At 40.9% G+C, this 23267-nt stretch overlaps 1 protein-coding gene across 1 annotated transcript; it reads right to left on the bottom strand.

The window, feature by feature from the left end:
* Positions 1 to 595: 595 nt before the first annotated feature.
* Positions 596 to 23257, bottom strand: PDIA3 (protein disulfide isomerase family A member 3). The gene is made up of 13 exons (XM_004421496.3): positions 22985 to 23257; positions 16563 to 16641; positions 15261 to 15378; positions 10190 to 10297; positions 8086 to 8215; positions 6671 to 6787; positions 6233 to 6358; positions 5465 to 5647; positions 4292 to 4400; positions 3565 to 3693; positions 2678 to 2757; positions 1951 to 2008; positions 596 to 1737 (listed from the first exon to the last, which is right to left on the bottom strand). The coding sequence occupies exons 1-13, from the start codon at positions 23149 to 23151 to the stop codon at positions 1624 to 1626; spliced, it is 1518 nt and encodes a 505-aa protein (XP_004421553.1). The 5' UTR covers positions 23152 to 23257; the 3' UTR covers positions 596 to 1623.
* Between the last annotated feature and the right edge of the window lie 10 nt (positions 23258 to 23267).

Raw genomic sequence — 23267 nt, 5'->3', positions numbered from 1 at the left:
GCGCACTCCGCTGTGGCGGCCCGGGGTTTGCCGGTTCGGATCCTGGGCGCACACCAACCCACCGCGTAGCAAGCCATGCTGTGGCGGCGTCCCATATAAAGTAGAGGAAGATGGGCATGGATGTTAGCCCAGGGCCAGTCTTCCTCAGCAAAAAAGAGGAGGATTGGCATCCGATGTTAGCTCAGGGCTGGTCTTCCTCACAAAAAAAAATAAACTCCCTAAAATTAAAAAACAAAATTCCTCTAAGGCAGTGGTTCTTACCACTGGCTGTATATCTGAACCACTTCTGGGACTTTCTGAAAAATTAGATTCCCCAGCCCAGATCTTATGAATTAGAATCTCCAAAATTATGGTTAGGCATCTTTACTTCTTGAAAGCACCATGGATGATCCTGATACATGTTTTGCTATAAGGTTCTACCAAATCCATCTTAAGAACCCATCTTATAATTGACAACTAGAGATTACAGTAGTAATAAAGTTCTCCTTTTCTAAACATTGAGTTTGAGGATCACCTACAATTAGGGCTCCTGTCTGGAATTATCCAGTGACTGAAAACTGTAACGGTGTATAGGATTTGGATTTAACCACAAAAAGGAAGAGGGAAATGGTTTAATTCATTTCAACAAAACATCACACCAGTCCTATCCTTTTCATTCCTCATTGTTCCAGAAGAAAGTGGATGCTTCACTCACAACCAGGAATGATACTGCCTTTCCCAGTTCCACTGGAGAGGGAAGTTAATGGGCCACACCCTGGGGCTTTAGGGGAGAGGGCTGCACCCAACAGTGTCAGCAATTCCTGAAACAACTTGGATGGAACCCCAACCTGATGCCACACCCACACAGGGAATTTCTGGGCAGAGAATAGCCCTTGGGAGGTAAAAACATGCTCAACTCCATGGCAAGGATAAACAGCAACCCATCTTTAGGGCATGGGCAGGGCCAGAAACAGCCCAACAAGAAAGGTCCCTCACCTGTTCTAATCATCAGGCTAGGAGCCTGCGCAATAAACATGTAAAGACAGAAAGAGAAGAAATTTGGAAAGGATCTACAGGTGATAACTACAGACCCAGTTAGTTGGTCTACAGCTGTACTGACCAATATGGTAGCCACTAGGCCTAATTCTGACTATTTAACGAAAATTTAAAATGTAGTTCCTGGCCACATTTCAAATGCTCAATAGCTACCTATATTAGACAATGAAGATTACAGAACATTTCCATCACTGCAGAAAATTCTACTGGACAGTACTGGTTTAGAGCACCTTTGGTTCCCCATCTCGTGGAAAAAAGACAGCTTAAAGGGGGCTCATTTATTGTCACTGTTCCAAATGTACAAAAAAAATTAGAAAATAACCCCCCAACTCAATTCCCCCCACCCTCACAACATTCCCCCCAACACAAATAATTTTTCCCAAAACCACAAACATAAACTGGTTCTGGTATTTCCATAAACAGTGCAGCTAAGAAACAGTTTAGAGAAAATTTAACAGGATTCAGATTATATCCATTCTGTCCTCTCAGCCCTCAGAGGTAACAATCTCATATGAATCTCAGTCCTCCCCAATGGTGTTCCCATCTCTGCTGGAAGAGTCCTTTTACAAAGTGGTATGTTTGGCTGCTTTAGAGATCCTCCTGTGCCTTCTTCTTCTTCTTGGGTTTTTCTTCTTGAATTATAGGGGGGTTTGTAGCCTCTCGCTGTAGATAGCTAATAAAATCACTTAATTCACGTCCACCCTGAAAACAGAAAGATTACTCTGAAAATTGAACATTTTAAAGAACCCTGGATTCTTTCCCCCAATAGGAAGACTTTTGAGTTTGTAAAAGCACGTTTGCAACCACATATATTGACCATGAGAGCCGAAAGAGTTTCTAGTTAAATAAACTCAAAGAACTGGATATGTACAAGTGTGTGTGTGTATCTGTGGGGAGATGAGACAATGCACTTACTTCATATTTCTTTGGATTTAGCTTCTTGTTGGCTGGAGAGAAGTAGATGGTGGGAAAACTGGGGAAAGAAAAAAAAAAAGAGTTGACTAATTTTAGGTTCCAGAGTAACTCTGACATATACTTTCCCAATAACTGTCTCTGGGAATAACTTCTCTTCATGATTTCTAATCTGATCAGACACTATTCTCTATCAGTGGCTAGGTTACATCCTATCAAAACTCAGGAGGGCCAGCCCTGTGGCTTAGTGGTTAAGTGCGCATGCTCCGCTACTGGCGGCCCGGGTTCGGATCCTGGGCGCGCACCAACGCACTGCTTCTCCGGCCATGCTGAAGCCGCGTCCCACATACAGCAACTAGAAGGATGTGCATACAACTATCTACTGGGGCTTTGGGGAAAAAAAAAAAGGAGGAGGATTGGCAATAAATGTTAGCTCAGAGCCGGTCTTCCTCAGCAGAAAGAGGAGGGTTAGCATGGATTTTAGCTCAGGGCTCATCTTTCTCACCAAAAAAAAAAAAAAAAAAACCACTCAGGAATATGAGAGTTCACAAAATCTCTGGCAGTCATGTGGGCCCATGCTGCAGAACTCTACGCCAGGAAGGCATCAGTGGGTCTGTGTTCAACTGGAACATGAGGACTCCCCAAACCATGCCCAATAAAGAAATCATTTGCAAGCTTATTTTTTCCTATCAATTTCCTAGACACTTTTATTAGCTTTTAATCTACTTACCCTCTGACTTCATATGGAGAAGGCACATCATTGGCTGTGGCATCCATCTTGGCTATGACAATATTTGGGTCTTTTCTGAGCTGTTAAGAAAAAGGTAAGATCTTTAAATTTCAAGTTTTTGGTGACCAAGGGACATTGAGTCAATTCAGAACCTAAACCAATATCATTTTTAAACACCTGGATAAGTCTTGCTGCTCAGAAGGGAAAAGTAGTGACATCTGCACTTAGTATCTAACCTTCCACAAGCTTCCCTTTTCTCCCTTGGTTCCTATATATTAAGACTCTATATACAGCCACCTTCAAATTACCTGGCCTAAATAAGACATTATAATGGCTAAGCCAAGTGTTTTAAGATGAAGGAACATAATGGATTCACATAAGCCATTACGAAAATTCAAAAGCCTGGATACTTTTTAAAGATTTTTTTTTTTTTTTTTTTTTATTTTATTTTATTTTTTCCCCCCAAAGCCCCAGTAGATAGTTGTATGTCACAGCTGCACATCCTTCTAGTTGCTGCATGTGGGACTCGGCCTCAGGATGGACAGAGAAGTGGTGCCTCGATGCGCACCCGGGATCCGAACCCGGGCCACCAGCATTGCAGCGCGCGCACTTAACCACCAAGCCACAGGGCCGGCCGAGCCTGGATACTTTTAACCATAATCTAAACTGAGTCTGAGGAGTGGAAAGTTAAAGCAGGTATCTGAGGCACTGCACAGCTAGAGACACTAGGGGGCAGTCAGGAGAAAGTAAGTAAACAGTAAAAAGTTGGGAAAAAATCTACCAGTATTTACATACTGAACTAATTAGGGTAACTCATTAGCCAATGCTGAATATGTGTGTAAACTTCCCAACTCAAATTTTATCTTCAGAATATGGTTCAGACTTACCTTCTCTCCCAGTTCTTTATACTTAGGCTCCAGATTCTTACAGTGACCACACCAAGGAGCATAAAATTCAATCAGCACATCTTTATTTTCATCATTCACTATTTCATCAAAATTCTCTGCTACCACTACCTGGAAAACACAGAAGATTCTCTAGTTGGTAAGGCAAATTGAAGAATAAATTCATGAGTTATATTCACTTCTGGGCCCCTTCCCTCTCAAATTTGATGTGTTGCCACTGAAAATATGTCATTGAAACCCAAACTGCATTTACAGACTATATTCAAGATGTTGCCATTCTCCAGAAACCAACTCATTCCCATGTCTGTCACCTGTCAAACTAATGTTCAGGAAGTCACAGGAAACAAGTGCTACCCAACTCTTCCTTAAAATAATCTCAGAGCAACCATCTTAAAACTCTTCTTAGAGGTTAGCTTGCTCTATCCCGAAGAGTAATCTAGCCCTAATATAAATATCATCAGAAAATTCTATGAAGGTTTTATACTCTTGCCCCTAATGAGCATCATGAGCTCTGCCAATATTTATTTTATGACTCAGGGAGGTGAGGACAAACAAAACCACGATAGGGAACAAGGTCTTCACTTAGACCCAGCATTTTTAGAATAAAGAAATAAGGAGAGTCAATTATATCTCAATAAAAAAGCTGGGGGCAGACGGAGTGAGGGGAGGCAACTGCATAGAGGCTTTGGTGAGGCTGTGAGCACCACACCTTTACGGGCCCATCATTGCTCTCTGGGATGGGCTCAGACTTGAGATATCTCTTCAGGTTGCCATCAAAGTAATCCTGCAGGAATCTCTCAAGAGCCTTGCCATCACGCCTGGAATTAGAAAGACAAGCGTCAGATTATTAATTTACTCTCACCATTGAGGGAAGTAAAAGCAGTTTCTTAGGATAGTTTCTATATATTTTGGCTTCAATTTCAAGGCTAGAAAGAAATCAGAAGCTAAAAAAAACAGGGGGACTCTTATATCTCAATATGCAGAACTACTGGCTGAACAAGAAACCAACCACCTCCTTGTATTTCTAGTGTTTCTGTGGATTAGAATGGTCAGAGAAGAAAACATTCATTTTCTGGAAACTCCTTCTGCAAAAGAATCAGGTCTTATTCTGTTAGTCTGGAGAATACTGCCTACTTATGGTTTCTTGTTTTAATGATTTGCTCACAAGGAAGATTTTCTCGTCTTGATCTCCCCAAGTCTCAGAAGGTAAAGGTCAAATTGTCTGAGATTTTAAGATCTTTCCAATTCCCTGAGTTTACTTTAGGATAATGTGGTATTCCAAGAAGAAAAGACATTCTGTAGGGATGGGAGGGGTTGGATTGGTCTAAAACTACATCAATCTCAAAGAGACTGTTCAATATTCTCTATCTACTGTTTCTTTCTTTCTTTCTTTCTTTTTTGCTGGGAAAGATTTGCCCTGAGCTAACATCTTTTACCAATCTTCCTCTCTTTTTTTTTCCTCTCAAAGCCCCAGTACATGGTTATAGGTCCTTCCAGTTCTTCTATGTGAGCTGCCGCCACAGCATGGCTACTGAAAGACGAGTGGTGTGGGTCCGCGCCTGGGCTGCCAAAGCAGAGCATGCCAAACTTTAACCACTAGGCCATCAGGGCTGGCTCTCTGTCTACTATTTCTAATGGCAGGGTGGAAACAATCATGTAAGAATTCCAAGCTGCCACCCTTTTGTTAGTTTTCAGAATTTATTAAGGATTATGATCCTTAAAGTACCTATAATTAAATTGAGAAAAATGACAGTCATAGTCTAGACTAGAAGACCTATCTTCCCATTCCAATATTCTTCTTTATAAATCCTCAGTAGTGTAAAAGGCTTTAATAGTTTCCTTGCAGAATGAAATCCCAAACCCACGCTAACTTGTAACTCACGAGAACTCCTCCTGCATGACAAACTTCTCTCCTTTTGCAGTTCTGATGGCAACAACAGGAAGCTCTCCAGCAGTGCTTTCCAAGCCAAAATCAGAAAGTTCATGGCTAAAGGTTTTGCGGCTAGCTACAGCAAAGTTGAGTTTGTTTCCAGCATCCAGGAATTTCTTTGCCACCATCATCACTCTGTGGGAAATGAGATATTTATGTCAAGACTATACCCAGGTGGTAAAGCACTTCTGAAACCCAGAAGCAAGAAGCTAGAAAGCAAAGACTAAGTTTTATAGTTCATTTAGCCCCCTGGAATCAGTCTGAACTTGTGTTCTTGGGCACTCACACAGGATTATAGTATGCTCCAATGTCTTACTAAACTTCACTGCCAAACTGGTGGTACCCAATCAAATAGTCCATTCCTACCGAATCTTGCTATATTATATAACTGTAAAATATTGCAGGCATACTGACTGATCTGAAAAGAAAATTTATAAGGATAAAATACACTGAGAGTCTCAATGGGCAAGTAGGCACAATGTTTCAAAGTACACTTTAGATCACATTTGCATCTTTTACTAGGAGGTTAGGAATCAGTTGTGTCACAAGGCACCTATGGAAGATATGCCCAATAGACTCTGGAAATAGTTTATGTTATTCGGCCTTATGGCTTCAAATGTAGTTTTGGGGAGCCAAATGTTTCCATTCTTATCTGCTCTCACATCACTATTTACACATTGGGTAAAACTATTTACAAAGGGGAAAAATGATTCTTATCACCTGTTTCTCCAGTAGTTGGAACCTTTCGCATTCTTTTCATAGTCCACATCATAGTAAGCTATAAGTAAGTCCTTGCCCTGTATCAAATCTTTATTGTCTTCTGTCATGTGAGGGCAGATACCAAAACTGAAATGAAATAAAACAGCAAATTTGGCAGGTTTATAGCTATATTATGGAATTATCACAAAGTAACTGATATCACTTATAAAGGATAGAAATTTTCAACAAATAGGTTAAGTATTGAGCTATATACCTTACAGGACCACAATAGGAGTTTCAGGGCCTACACATTACTGCTTTAATATAAACTTCAACTATTATCATTACAATCCCTTGAATGAGGCTACTTAGTCCCAAACATGGCTCTGCTTAATAACTGAGGTAAACAAACTAAAATGAAGCCAAGAAATCCCAAACAAGGTATAAAGAGGTACTCACATGTTTTCCTGGATAAACTTTTTAATCTTGCCACTGGTCATTTTCTGTTCTGTATATGCCACAGTCTTGTCCTCAAACTTGTTTATCAGATGTGAAGGACGAAACAAAGTGATACCCCTTAAAAAAAAAAAAATTTTTAGTAGGTAGACAGCAGAAGACCCGTCTTCCATCTCTTATTTAAAGCTCAGACTATCTACTCTTGCTGCCACTTTTATTATCACCATTTATGCAAATAAGGACTCTTTTCTGCCACCATAGACTTAGCAACATGACTTTCTCATCAACACTAAGGTGCTAACCACCTTAATCTCAAGTGCACTAATTGGGTATGAGGGTTTAATAAACCCTGGGTTGCAAAGTTAAGAGAGCTTGGTTCTAATCCTAGCTCCACTACAAATTTCAAAGACCTTGAGCCAGGTATCAATTTAATCCTCTGGGCTTCAGCTTTTCATCAGTACAAAAGTGGGTTAGAGTAGATGATTAAGTTCCAAACCTTTAAAAACAATAACAAATAGAACCCAACTTACCCTAAAGCCCCAATATATACAGTAAAAGAAAGGAGAACTTGCTCCTATTGGAAGGCACCTTGTCCTGCCACTCTCCTTGAAAATTCAACTCTCCCACACAGTAAGAAAATCACCTCATTAGAGAAAATATCTAAGATTCCCTCCAGCTGTAAAATTCTTTTTTTTTTTTTTGACTACAGTGGAGCCATTTTATTTGTTTATTTATTTATTTATTTTGAGGCAGATCAGCCCTGAGCTAACATCCATGCTAATCCTCCTCTTTTTGCTGAGGAAGACTGGCCCTGAGCTAACATCTATTGCCAATCCTTCTCCTTCCCCCCACCCCCCAAAGCCCCAGTAGATAGTTGTATGTCATAGTCGCACATCCTGCTAGTTGCTGTATGTGGGACGCGGCCTCAGCATGGCCGGAGCAGCAGTGCGTCGGTGAGCGCCCGGGATCTGAACCCGGGTCACCAGTAGCAGAGCGCGTGTACTTAACCACTAAGCCACAGGGCCGGCCCCATGTCTAGAATAATTTTTATCCCAACCACCATAACCCGCCTGGAAAAACTTACCTTTCAAGACACACCTCTAAAGTTACCTCCTCCATGAAGTTTTTTCTGATACTACTCCCTACCCCAAAAGAAAAAAATCACTTCCTCCTCTGTACTTCCAGCACACCCTGCATATACTTCTATCATAACACCTATAATGCTTACTTACATTTACATTTTTAAATATATTCACTATCTCTCCCTACGAGATGCCCCTCAAAGGCAGAAACAGTTACCAGCACTTAGCTTAATGCCTACCAAGTGCTCAGTAAACCTTGTGGAAAAAGTAGGTATAAAAATCATACAATAGCACTTTGTCCAGAGATTTACAAGGGCATTCAAGTCAGTCACTTACTCTCCATTATCATCATACTTGTTCACCAGAGACTCAACATTGGTGTGTGCAAATCGGTAGTTATCTCTCAAATTGCTGGCTGCTTTTAGAAACTCAGAGTGAGCTTCACTGAATAAATCCTTGAAAAAACCTATATAGAAAATGTCAAACACAAAGAAGAAACAGTAAGTGCCGAGACATATTTAAAACTTGAAAATTCTTCTACTTTTCAAAACCTTTATTCTATTACGGATAAGCAAAGTGAGATAGGTAGAAGGACTGAGTCTGCTTTGCCATGACCACCCAGAATATTTGACAGAAGACTCAGGATGAGAATTCTTCCTCTACCCTTTAAAAAAACATTTTTGAGGGAGCCAAGGGAGAGAATTTGTCAGGGTTCAAGTCTTAATTCTAATTTTTCACAATTGAATAAATTTGGGCAAATTGCTTAACTTCTTAGAATTTCAGGGACTATATCAGGTGTCAAAAGGATTAAACAAGGCAATATATCAAAATAAACTGAAAATTACTTCATTGTATTTTTTTCTACATCTTACTTGTCTTTAGAACTTCAAGTCTAGAAAAGTGACTGAAACATAGGTGTTTATTAAATGTCTGCTTACGGTTAACTCCTTATAAAATATACAGAATCAGTAAAATCCAGACAAGTGACTTTTTTTTTTTTTAATAATTTTATTTATTTATTTTTTCCCCCAAAGCCCCAGTAGATAGTTGTATGTCATAGCTGCACATCCTTCTAGTTGCTGTATGTGGGACGCGCCTCAGCATGGCCGGAGAAGCGGTGCGTCGGTGTGCGCCCGGGATCTGAACCCGGGCCGCCAGAAGCGGAGCGCACGCACTTAACTGCTAAGCCACGGGGCCGCCCCCCCCTCCTTTTTTTTTGGTGAGGAGATCAGCCCTGTGCTAACATCTGCCAATCCTCTTCTTTTTTTGCTGAGGAAGACTGGCCCTGGGCTAACATCCGTGCCCATCTTCCTCCACTTTATATGGGACGCTGCCACAGCATGGCTTGCCAAGCAGTGCGTCGGTGCGCACCCGGGATCCGAACAGGTGAACTCCGGGCCGCCGCAGCGGAGCACGCGCACTTAACCGCTTGCGCCACCGGGCCGGCCCCAAGAAGTGACTTTTATTCAAATTTAAATGATAAAACCATCTTCTACTGCCAGAAAGTTAATTTTATTATAGTACTTAATTAAGAGATTAAGAGAAGCACAAACACAGCTTATATATATAAATTTTTTAGTTAAATGTATCATACATTACATTTAAAACAAAACAAAACAAAGGACACCCAAGATGTAGAATGTTTAACTGGCTCAAGTTATTTTAAGGATAAAATGAGATACTGCAACACCTGACAAAGCAAAGACTGCTATAGAAATATATACAAACCCTAGCAATTTGATCTTAAATTCTAGATTCCCCCACAACTGTGAAAATAGCAGACCCAGGGATTTATTATTTACTTCTATCCTCCCACCTTAAAACTCTATTTTCAGTCTTGACTATCTTATTATTTGAGTTAAATCTCAGAGTTTAAGATAGAAAAAGCTGAAGATATTTCCGTTTTAGTCCTTTTTTTTTTTTTTTTGTGAGGAAGATCAGCCCTGAGCTAACATCCATGCTAATCCTCCTCTTTTTGCTGAGGAAGACCAGCTCTGAGCTAACATCTATTGCCAATCCTCCTCCTTTTTTCCCCCAAAGCCGCAGTAGATAGTTGTATGTCATAGCTGCACATCCTTCTAGTTGCTGTATGTGGCACACGGCCTCAGCATGGCCGGAGAGGCAGTGCATTGGTGCGTGCCCGGGATCTGAACCCGGGCCTGCCAGTAGTGGAGCGCATGCACTTAACCGCTAAGCCACGGGACCGGCCCCCATTTTAGTCCTTTAATTGAAATTAAATCTTTACATCTGTAAGAACACAAAGCCATTCAAATAAAACAATTTTTTCCACATTATAGTAATACTGAACTAATTCTGAGTTGTCTTTTCAACTGCCCCCAAGGTTTCCTAAACTCTTTTAACTTTGTTGTTGAATCAGACATAGAGGGTTTTTGAAACCCAGTTGATGATTTTGTGGCATAATCAAATATTTGCTACTTACCCACCACAGAAGCGTCTTTATCACTAATGAAGTTCTCAAATTCTTCCTCAGTTCTGAGAGGAACTGAAGCTGGTCCTGCCTGCTTTTTCAGGTGGCTGACAATTCCATCTTAAAGGACAAGATGAAAGAATATAGCAACATAAATTTATAATTTTTGAGTAGATAATCATTCACAAGATTCTAAGTTCAAAACGGTATACAATGCAAAGTTTTCTTCCTACCCTTGTCCTTAGTTATTCAGTTTCCTTCCTATAGGATAATATTTCAGTTTTTTAAATATTCTTCCAGACATATTATATGTAAACAAGCAATTACATATTTATTCTTTTCTCCTCAAATGGCAATACACACATATGCTATCCTGTATTTTGTTTTTGTTATTTAACATAGTTTAGAGATAATTTATGTCAATATACATAAAGAGCTACCTCAATCGTTTTTATAGCTGCATACTGTTTCATTGTATGGATGTACTATAATTTATTTAACCAGACACAATTGATGGACATGTGTTTCCAATTTCTTGCTGTTATAAATTACTCTGCAATAAACAACCTTGTACTAATGTCATTTTGCACACAATTGAGTGTATCTGTAGGGTAAATTTCTAGAAGTGAACTCACTGGGTTAAAGACTACATGCATTTATAATTGTTAAACTGATCCCCAAAGAGATTGTACTTATTTATATCCCTACCAGTGATGTATTAAGGTGTTTATAACAGTACAAATTAAACAATGCCTTTGTGCATGTTATTCTCTCTGCCTAGAACACTCTTTCCCCAGATATCCACTTGTCTTCCTTCCTCATCTCCTTTAGGTCTTTACTCAAATGTCATCTTCTTGATGAAGACCTCTCTGACCATCCCATCGTAAACCAAAACCTATTCAACCTCCAACACTCCCTTACCTCCTTTTCTCGCCTTTTCTTTCTCTACAACACTTTTCACCCATCTAATTAATACACTCTAATCTTATTATTTGTATCTATCTTTCCCCACTACAAAGTAAATTCCAAATGGGTAGAGATTTTTGTCTGTTTTGTCCATTGATTTATACCTAGCTCTAAGAATAATACCCAGCACATAACAAGTACAAGAAACATCCATTTTGCAAATAAACTAAATGAATAAACAAATCCCATATATATATTTTTTGTGTGTGTGAGGAAGATCAGCCCTGAGCTAACATTTGCCAATCCTCCTCTTTTTGCTGAGGAAGACTGGCCCTGGGCTAACATCCGTGCCTATCTTCCTCCACTTTATCTGGGATGCCGTCACAGCATGGCTTGACAAGCAGTGTGTCGGTGCACGACCGGGATCTGAACTGGTGAACCCCGGGCCACCGCAGTGGAGCGTGCACACTTAACCGCTTGTGCCACCAGGCCGGCCCCACAAATCCCTTATTCTCAAGTAGCACAAAGAGTCACTTTGTAGCCTTACATTTTAAAAGCAGAAAATGTGGTGACTCAGCAAGCTTGCATAGGGGTTTAACTATATATAGGTCAAATCATGTCATGTACAGGAACCACCCAAATCACAATATTCTAACGAGGTGAAATGGGCTAGATAAGTAAAACAGTTTACAAATAATAACCCTACACAAAAACACAAAAAAATCTTTTTGTCCCTTACACCTAGGTGACAGACGATTATTCTACTTTCTTCTGGGATCCACTGAAACCATTCATAGGCTCAAAATGCTCACAGGCCACACAGAGGCAGTGCTCCTCCTCCACAATATTCTACCTCTTCCACCTCTTTTCTCTTCTAAGTGCTCTAATAATTTGCTAACTGGCTGAGACAGAGTAGAGTACTGTTTAACTCTTTTAACATAATAGAGCCTATTTTGCATTTTTCCTAAGGTAGTTTTTTCCTTCTCTCCATTCATGATTTTTTTTTCTTCTACATGTTTTCTTCAACTCCTCACAGAGGAGGGGTTGTATCAATAGATTAGTTGAAATTGGGTATGAATTGTTTAGTCTTCAAGGGGACTGTTATTACTATATTACAATATAAATTATTATAAAGAACTTCACCTCAGGGCTATGATGAAAAGTGCTACTTTTCTGAGTATTTAAAATTCTCTAGAAGGTATAATGGGCATGCTGAGTAACCAGTTTAAGTAGGAAGGCAAACAGTATAATCCTTAGAGGAGTACATGAACAAAATAATCCATCCTGAGTAGCCAAACCTCCTAGTCAGATGCTGAGAAATTCTAGAGTTTAAGAAATCTATGTTATAGCCCAAGTGAGAATATTTTGCCTAGTAGCAGTCTGGTTGGATTCACCTACAATTTAGTTAAGACCTGTCCAAGTTCAGAGAAAAACCTATCAATAACTCTAACTGTTAATTTCACCCTAAATTAAACTGATAAAATCCAAATGGTAATGTGAGCTCTTCATTAATGCTTTTAAGCTCAGAAAAAAAAAGATTTTTCCTTTTGTGTTTAGACATATTGAATTTTGAGTGTTGACTAAATGACCTCAGTTGGGCCAAAATATTTATTCATGCATTCAACAAAGAGTTATTGAGTATCTGCTATATGTGGAATCTATGTGCTAGGGATACAGTAATAAACTAAACAAGGTCTCTGCTGTTGGAGCTTACAATATAAGTAAATCTCCAAATAAATAACAAATACAATAAATCTCCAAATAAGTAAACAATTTAATAAACCAGATAGTAACCAGTGCTACGCAGAGAACTAAGAGGATGATATAAGAAAATGACTGGGTGGCTACCTTAGGTCTGGTGGTTTGGGAAAGCCTCTGGGAGGTGAAATTTAAGCCACGAACTGAATGACAAAAAGGAGCAAGCCATGTAAACATGGGAGAAGATCATTTCAGGCTGTGAATACAGCCAGGGAAAGGGGCCTAAGATGAAACAGTCTTTAGATGACATCAGAGTCAGGCGGCGGTCATGTCATGTAGAGCTTTGTAGACGAATTACAATCATACATACTGAAAAAATTCCACATCATCTAAAATGCCCAAACTGAACCCCTTACCTTTTAGCTTTCCATCACAAAAAGGTAAAATACACCAGATTATTTGATAGACTCAGATAGAGTCTATCAAGATAAAACTGTCTTTGCTCATATAAAATACTTTTTCTCATCAATTATGGGCCCTATAGGATCCAGTCCCCACTAACCTCTCAAACTTCACCTGTCATCCTTGTTAATTATATTCCAGCCACACAGTCTTCACAGCTTGAACACATCAAGCTCAGTTATACCTTTGGGCCTTCTTGTACCTGCTTTCCCTCTGCCTGGGCTGGCCCAGATCTTCTCATGGCTAGCCTCCTCCCTATCATTCAGGTCTCAACTTAAAGGTTACTTCCCTGATCACTCTCATTATGTGATGCTCCCAACCCCCATCACTATCACACTATATGGTTTTATTTTTCTCCCTTAATGTCTTATCCCTAAATGAATTTATCTTATCCATATATATTATTGACATTTAAAATTTTTTAATTGTGGTAAAATATACATAACATAAAATTTACCAACTTAACCAATTTTAAGTGTACAGTTCTGTGGCATTAAGTACATTCACATTATTGTACGACCGATCTCCAGTACCATTTTCATCTTATAAAACTGAAACTCTACCCATTAAACAACTCCCCATTCTCACCACCCCATAGGCCCTGAGAACCACCATTCTACTTTCTGTCTCTATGAACTGACTACTGTAGGAACCTCACATAAGTGGAATGACACAGTATTTGTCTTTTTTGTGACTGGCTTATCTCACTTAGCATAATGTCTTCAAGGTTTATCCACGTTGTAGCGTGTGTCAGAACTTTAAGGGCTGAATGATATTCCATTGTATTTTATACATATTTTGTATATCCATTTTATCCATTGATAGATGGATGCTTCTATCAACCCAAGTGGGTTGCTTCTACCTTTTTTGCTATTGTGAATAATGAAGCTATAAACATAGGTGTACAAATATCTCTCAAAGACCCTGCTTTTAATTCTTTTGGGTTTACCCAGAAGCAGAATTGGTGGATCACACGGTAATTCTATTTTTAATTTTTTCAGGAACCACTATACTGTTTTCCATAGCGGCTATAGCATTTTACACTCACATCAACAGTGCAAAAGGGTTCCAATTTCTCCGCATCCTCATCAACACGTTATTCTCTGCTTTTTTTTTTTGATAGTAGCCATTCTAATGGATGTGAGGTGGTTATCTATACATATTTTTAAACTCATTTATTGCCTTTTTCTCTTCATCTCCCAGAATGTAAGCACCACAAGAGTAGGAAGCTTGTCTGTTTTGTTTACCAATAAATACTGAGCACTTAGTATATCTAGAATATCTGGCACAGAGTACTCAATAAATATTTGTCAAATGAAAAAATGCCTAGTTGAGGGGCCGGCCCAGCGGTATAGTGGTTAAGTCTGCACGTTCCGCTTTGGCAGCTCAGAGTTCACAGGTTCCGATCCCAGGCGTGGATCTACACATGGCTCACCAAGCCATGCTGTGGCAGGCGTCCCACATATAAAATAGAGAAAGATGGGCACGGATGTTAGCCCAGGGCCAATCTTCCTCAGCAAAAAGAGGAGGATTGGCAACAGATGTTAGCTCAGGGCTAATCTTCCACACCAAAGGCAAAAAAAAAAGTGCCTAGTTGACCTTATAACTCGAATTCAAGTATCTTCTACATTACTTACATAATCTGTTCATTTATAATTTTATTTATTTATTTTTACCCCCCAAAGCCCCAGTAGATAGTTGTATGTCATAGCTGCACATCCTTCCAGTTGCTGTACGTGGGACGCGGCCTCAGCATGGCTGGAGAAGCGGTGCGTCGGGGTGCACCCGGGATCCGAACCCGGGCCGCCAGCAGCAGAGCGCAAGCACTTAACCGCTAAGCCACAGGGCCAGCCCTAATCTGTTCATTTAGAGAAGTCTTTGTTAGCGACCAAACTGACCTGTTACATGAGGCATTTTTAAGATGTAAAATATATTCTATAGAAAAATGCCATGTTCCCACTACAAAGAACACGGTATTAACAAATTCAGTTTCCAGAATGTAATCCAGGATCCTTACCGGCAGTCCTGGGCCCATCATAAGCACCTGCTTCTTCACCATCTCTAAATATCTTCAGGGTTGGATATCCACTGACTCCATACTTATTACAGGTGTTTGTGTTGGCAGTACAATCAACCTAAAGATTAAAATACACGAACCATTTGTTATCCAATTGCCTGCTGCAGGCTCTTCCTATGCTTCCAAAATATTAAGATTGGTCAGATCATAAAAGGATCAAGTAGTTCTTGACACACATGCCACAGAACATTAGATTTTAAAGGCAGACTGGTGCTGGGCTAGCTATATCAGAACTACTTCAGGAATCCTTTAAAATTTAGATTCCTGGGCCTCATATAAAATGCACAAATGACTATTTAAATTCTGCCCTTGGAGACTCTATTGTCTAAAGCAGTGGTCTACACCTTTTTTCTGCCTCAGAATATGTGAGGGATAAATCACTTAAACTAAAAATGGTGGCTTACTTTGATAATGATTATCATCAAGGGGATGTATGGATGGGTGTACATACCCTTTAGGTAGGGTGGGACACAATTTGATTTGAAAAATCATTTAGAGTTATTAGCAAATTTATTAATACTTGAATATGCCCCCTGAGCTAGTTTGAATCTGGGCTAAACTATAACATGACAGATCCAGTGAGACCTATCAGGAAGAAGGAAAACAATTTCCATCTATTTAGCCACTTACTCCAAACCAAGCAGTGCTACAGGCATTTTGAATATATTATCTCATTTAATCATCAGAAGATTCTGAGGTATGATCCCAATGCTTTAACATAAACTAAGATTCAGAAAAGTAATGTGTCTATAGTAACACAGGCCATAGCCTGACGAGGAAGGAATTAAATCAGGACTGAACTTATTTCCTATGGCGAGTTGCCAGAGAAACATCAGGATTAAAAGCAATTTCCAAAAACAGTCCTATATATGTATATATTTGAGGCTGGCCGAGATGTGGACTTTTAGACTGAAGCAACTATGCTTTACTACAGAGTAACGGCAAAATTCTGGAATCAATACCAAGTTTACAGCTGACCAGTTAGTTACATACTTATCAACATCCTCATGTCATTTTCCTATTCCCATCATTGTGACTATCACATGGTAGTTTAGGGAACTCATTTACTCAATGATAATTTTCCTTGAACCCTGACTATTGTACTTCTACTTTCCATATTTGCTCCTTAATTTTTATTTACCATATATTTTACTTCTTTCTTATGCCAATCATTCCTTTAGTTTCACTACTTTTATTAATCTTTTGAAACCATAATTATAACCATAATCCACCTATACTCACCTTTGCTAATGGGACTATGCCTTTTAACCTGGTAGCTGCAGCTTCATACTCAGGGGCAAGCCTCTTGCAGTGTCCACACCTATATAGATACATTTAAAAAAAGCCAAATTCTCAATTTAATCCTACAAGTTTGTTAACTGTTTCTCTAGGAAGAATCTCAAACTATAATACTACTTTTGAACTAGTAGCTGCATCCAAAAGCAAAAACATCACCTGAACAACATCCATTATTGATAAGGTACACCAGAGCTCTTGGAAGGTTAAGGTACTATCTCCAGCCTGAGGATGACTCTGTAGGACTGGTTCAGTCCAGAGCAGCACCTATTTTCTCAATTAAAAGTGTAATTGAGAGGCCGGCCAGGTGGCGCAAGCAGTTAAGAGCGTGCGCTCCACTGCAGCGGCCCGGGGTTTGCCGGTTCGCATCCCCGGTGCACACCGACGCACTGCTTGGCAAGCCATGCTGTGGCAGTGTCCCATATAAAGTGGAGGAAAATGGGCACAGATGTTAGCCCAGGGCCAGTCTTCCTCAGCAGAAAAAGAGGAGGATGGGCAGATGTTAACACAGGGCTGGTCTCCTCAAAAAAAAAAAAAAAAAAAAAAAGTGCAACTGAGCCCTGAAAGCTGTAGTCAGAAGTATATTCCACATTATAGAGGGAAAGGGCTCAAGCCCTATTGACCAACTAGCGAGGATAAAATGAAGGACAAGATAGCAATAATCCCACTCCTGGTAGCATTTCCCAAAGGAAGGTACATTTTTCCTTTAAGAAACCAGCACTGTGGTTCTTAAAAATAGTGACTGAAACCTCATAAGGTCCCAAGTATCATATTAACTCCTTAAGAATCATCATCAAGTACTCTTCCACCATTCCTTCAGTATGACTCTCTAACCAGAAACCCAGTTTGAGGGGGTAGCAGAATGAGGCGCAGAAGGCACTCATTTGTTATAAACAGATACTCTAGCAGCCGTTTGCAGGCTTTCTTCTTCTTAGTTGAGTTTCAGCACAGCATTAGAATGACATATTTAAGAGGGCAAGCCTGATTTTTACAGCTACACAGCTCATCTGGCTATAAGAACTGATGAGGATAAAACAATGTCAATTAGAATATTCTCCCAGAGGGCCATTAGAAACACCTGCTCCTCTGCCCAGACAGTCCTAACAGTCCCATAGGCACACTGTATATACAATGGGGGGGGGGGAGATACTCTTCCTTATCCGTGTACAGCTAGCACCAGCTGTATATCATCTCTTCAAAAGCCAATGGGTTGCAGAGGGATTACTCTGAGACAGGTGAGTAGTTCTGTACCCTCCCCGCAGACAGCAAAAATAGAATTAGAAAACGAAAGGAAGGAAACACGGAAGAAATTTGAGCTGATGTATTTCATAGCCAACAGCCTCAAAATTTATTTTATTAAGTGATAGATGGATAAGTAACTTGGAAATATTTTGCCCCTAAAACCTGTTTAAAACAGAGGACTATAGGGGTCGGCCCGGTGGCGCAAGCGGTTAAGTGCGCATGCTCCGATGTGGCGGCCCAGGGTTCGCAGGTTTGGATCCTGGGCGCCTGCACCAACGCACTGCTTGTCAAGCCATGCTGTGGCGACGTCCCATATAGAGGAAGATGGGCACGGATGTGAACTCAGGGCCACTCATCCGAAGGAAAAAAAAACAACAGAGGACTATAAGAGCTTATATTCTTCAAGGTCTTTAGGAGTCCTACTCAGAAATAATCATTAGAAAGCTTAAATGAAGGAACAGCGATATAAAAAAGACCGTAGGGGCTGGCCCAGTGGCATAGTGGTTAAGTTTGTGCACTCCGCTTCGGCAGCCTGGGGTTCACAGGTTCAGATCCCAAGTGTGGACCTACGCACTGCTTATCAAGCCATGCTGTGGCAGGCGTCCCACATATAAAGTAGAGGAAGATGGGCACAGATGTTAGCAATCTTCCTCAGCAAAAAGAGGAGGACTGGCAACAGATGTTACCACAGGGCCAATCTTCCTCACCAAAAAAAAAAAAAAAAAGACAGTAATATTAGATGTTGCTTAGGGTCATATACATATTTACTAAAAGTATAAAATGACCAAATGACAAACACCAAATTCAGGATGGGGGAGTACATAAGATGGGGAAGGGGTACACAGAGGGCTTCAACTGTACTGACTTTATTTTTTAGACTGGGTGGGGAATAAATGGTATTCCTTACACTGTATTCTACAGATGCACAGTTTACCATATCTGAAATGGGGATGTGCCTTGCAATCATGTCATAGCTCAATGGTAGCATTTCTTTCTTTGTGAGACAGAAAACGATGGTTCCTCTTACAATCAGTGGCATCTCAGATACATCTGAAATATGGTATTATTTATTATATCCTCTGTATTCCTTTCTTTGTGTGTGTGTGAGGAAGATCAGCCCTGAGCTAACATCCATGCCAATCCTCCTCTTTTTGCTGAGGAAGACCGGCTCTGAGCTAACATCTATTGCCAATCCTCCGCCATTTTTTTCCCCCAAAGCCCCAGTAGATAGTTGTATGTCATAGCTGCACATCCTTCTAGTTGCTGTACGTGGGACGCGGCCTCAGCACAGCCGGACAAGCGGTGCGTGCCCGGAATCCGAACCGGGCCGCCAGTAGTGGAACGCGCGCACTTAACCGCTAACCCACAGGGCTGGCCCCCTCTGTATTCCTTTAATATTGCAAAATGAATTAAAAATTTGCGTACTTGGGTTGTAACAAAAATACAGAAGTTACAATTAATTTAATATAATAAAATAACCAATTCATCTGAAAAATCCAGGCTTTTGGGAACATAAGAAGAGTTCAAAGGTTAAAAAAGAATGTATATTAAAGGGGAGTAATGGGCCGGCCCCATGGCTTAGCGGTTAAGTGCGCGCGCTCCGCTGCTGGCGGCCCGGGATCGGATCCCGGGCACGCACCGACGCACTGCTTGTCCGGCCATGCTGAGGCCACGTCCCACGTACAGCAACTAGAAGGCTGTGCAACTATGACATACAACTATCTACTGGGGCTTTGGGGGGAAAAAATAAATAATTAAAAAATTTAAAAAAATAAAGGGGAGTAAGAATCGGATCTGGGCCTTTAAGAATTTAAGGCTTCAGACAGGATAGGGTAGGGTATTTCAGACAAGTGAAATAGTAGAGCAAGGTAAAATTACTAGTGAGAACGACGCATTCAGAGAACTGTGAGGGGCTTTTTGTTGTTGTCGTTAAGAGATAACAGATGTGCCAAGCGTATTAAGACTATATCAGTCAGCAATATATAGGACTGACAGGAAGGGGGAAAGCAGAGATAAGAATAAAGCCACCTAGAAGATAATATATTTCACATGGCAGATAATGAAAGCTTGGACCAGAGTGGCAGCAATGACAATAAAGAAGAAAAGAGAGATTTCTGTTGAATATGTAGTAATTGTCAAGAAGGCTGAGGCAAGAGACTTAAGAATAGTTTTACCTCAACTATCTTAAAACATATGAAGAGGAAAAATAGTATTAAATAATTAGTCCAGACCAGTGGATCTCAACCCAGATTTATATAAAAAATATCCACGGAACATTGAAAAAAAAAAAGAATTGCATGCCTGGGCCCTACCCTGGGACTGGCTGAATGATTCCTCCAGGAATCCAGGAGGGAACCAGGGGTGTAGGGGTGTGTGTGTAAGTGGCAGGACTGGGACAGAAAAGCATTGCCCTAAGCATTGGCAATATCCTTCAGTTCATCAAATGCCCAAAGGGAGGACCTGTTTAAGGAGTTCCAATGAGGCTGGAGGAGACTGCCCTCTTCAAATTCACCAGGAATGGAACTCAGGTCAAGTTTGAAGGTGAACATCAAGATTAACCACTACTTCTTTCACCCAGTCCTACATAATATTAAAACACAAATAATCCCATCCACCTTCCAGGGATGACACCTAGCAGTTAATAATGAATCCCAACATATACCTACCCAACAATAATTACTTCATCTCCGCAATGTGTCAAATGCTATTTTAGCCTCTGACAGAAAAATTGATATAGTCCTTTCCCTAAAGGAATACCAGTCTGGCAGGGATGACAGTATTATTAGGTCCCAACGGAGAGGAGAGGGCAACCAGTTAGTTGTCCAAGGAAGGAAGAAGTAACTTTTGAGTTAAATCTTGTTGAAAAGATGGGGGAGGGAGGGGGATTCCAAGTAAAGGAATCAATATGTATAAAAAGAAATATTAAATATTCCATTTTATACTATCTATCCGTACAGTCTTTTTCTATACTCTAGAAACACTGTATATCAAATATTATTATTTACTATTACTGTCCTAGAGGACAGGGCACAAATCTACAACATAAATAGATGCTGAGGACTTAAAACTTACCTAACAATGATCAATAAATTTTCAGAAATTATCAATAAATTTTCAGAAGTTATCACAAACATTAAACTAGTGCTATTTATTTCCCCAAATTCAGATACTCCTATGTTTACAAATTACATAGATGATTAAAACTCCACAATGAAAATACTAGTCTACAAACTCAACTGCAAAGAAATCTTTCACTTTCACTTGCAAAATGAAAGTGGAAAAAATACCCTGAAACAAATGAGAAAAAGAACTTGCTCAACATAGGTCCATTTCACTCTTGATAATGATTCTTTAACTGTTCCTATCTAACTTGTGAGTTAGTACTCCTGATCTGTACAAAAGAATACAGCAGTCAGAAAATATTTCCAGCTGAAGTATTAATAAATAAAAATAGTTGAATGTGAAGAAATAAGGACATCATCACCAGGAGACTTCCTTGATTCCAAACTACTCATTCAGAAAACTGATCCTTCTTGCCCACATTGTGGAGGATGACCTTACCTTCTAGACTAATTAAAAGCAGACACCACAGGAGAGATCCACACAATTTGGGGGATATGTAGTTTTTAGGGAAGCTCATGCAACGACTTAAAGTAGGAAAGAACACCTTCAGTTGAAAAAAATAATAAAATCTCCTTTAAACCAACAGTCTAATAGCCCACAATACTCCAGCAATTCACTTCATGTTGACCCCTGTAGTCACAGAAGCACCATCTAGTTTTGATACAACTCCATACAGCCATTCTAACTACAGTGACATGCCCTCAAAATTAACAGCATGGTTATGTGATTGTGAAGAGATGTTTCTAAGTCAGAATGTTAGCTCTAGAGATGCATAAAGATCACCTATGATGTGTAATCAGTACTGCCAGTTAGCCACAGGAATGCCCTGGGTGTAAAATCTGTCACAAGCTGAAAACAAAACTTGTTGCCTCTAGCACATCCTTCTGGTTCAGGTGGTCTTCACTACAGAACTTCTAGTGTAACCCTCAACAAGTCAGCTGAGCCCCTGCAGAGTGAAGAGAAGAGTTAGAAGCAAGTGGAAGTTAACTTTGTTTTACTGATACTTTTGAATACAAATAGATTTTGACCAAGGGTCACTGCGGCAGGAGGAGAAAAATTAAGTATTGTAATTAGCATGGATATACTGAGCTATCCCAAGCATTAAGATAACCATTGTTTGCTGTGGTAAAGATTTTGGGGTTTAAAAAAACACTCAAGTTTACTGGGCCAGAAGTCCTATTTGCTGTATATCCCCCTCCCCCACCTTTTTATTTCAGGTTAGTTCTATTCTGAGGAATTTACGTCCTTGTTCAGTTAAATCACCCTGAGTATTTCTCCAACACTGGTTACTTTCTCATTGGAGTCTTTTCTGGCATTTTTTCAGAAATCCTAATTAAAACTGACAATTTAGACAGATTCTGACGGAATTACTCTTGTTCACCCACTCTTTTTGATGGGATTCTACTGGGCTGAGAAGTGATCAGCTTAACGGAGAAAGTGTGCACCATGCGATAGACAAAATAATTGCCTGCCTCAAGAAAGCACTTATGCCCATTCTGCAGCCACTGAGTGACCTTGGCTAGAAACCAATGGCTGCGGGGCGTGGGGCAAGAAGAAAGGAAGTACCCTGGGGGCCCGCGGCCTCTGCACTTGGTGAAACGTTCGCTTCCAGTATAAAGCCTTAGGACGCCTCCTCGTCTGTAGAATAGAGTACATTAACACTGACTCACCCAGAAACCGTGAAGATACCAATCGAAAGGGGGTGGGGGGTATTAAACCCTCTGCAAAAAGGAAGTGCCGCAAGAGCACCAAGGTAAGGATGTGGCCCTGCGCGAGAGAGCCTTCGGGTTTTCCTTCCCGGGTCTCGCTCCTAGGCGATCAGCACCGACTTCTCCGCTCTCAGCGAGGTAGCCTGGCTCCCCGGGGATGGGACATCTGCCGGCCGCAGCAGGGCCCGCTGGAATGGTGGAGGGCACCAACGCTGCGTAGGCCCAACCGTTCCCGCGCCTTCGCCCCCGGCCCAGCACGGCCCTTCCTCGCCCGCCCCGGCTTAGTGGCCTCACCAGGGGGCGAAGAACTCGACGAGCATGAGGCCCGCAGAGCCCGTGTCAGAGATGCGACTCTCGAAGTTGTCGTCCGTGAGTTCCAGCACGTCGGAGGCAGCGGCGAGGCGGGCCGCGGCGAGGAGCAGCGCCACGCCCGGGAACAGCGCTAGGCGGCGGAGGCGCATGGCGGCGAGGTGAGGTGGGGGCGGCCAGGAGGGTCGGGGCTCGGCGGGGACTGCAAAGGCCGGGCCGGCGACCACGCACGCTCTTCCTGCGCGTCTGGCCCAGGCGGACCTGCAGC

The sequence above is a fragment of the Ceratotherium simum genome, chromosome 3 (genome assembly GCF_057802395.1).
Source record: "Ceratotherium simum simum isolate JZ-2026a chromosome 3, ASM5780239v1, whole genome shotgun sequence".
Taxonomy (NCBI): Eukaryota; Metazoa; Chordata; class Mammalia; order Perissodactyla; family Rhinocerotidae; genus Ceratotherium; species Ceratotherium simum.
Note: the sequence above shows the minus strand (reverse complement) of the source record. Positions and strands in the feature narration are given on the sequence as shown.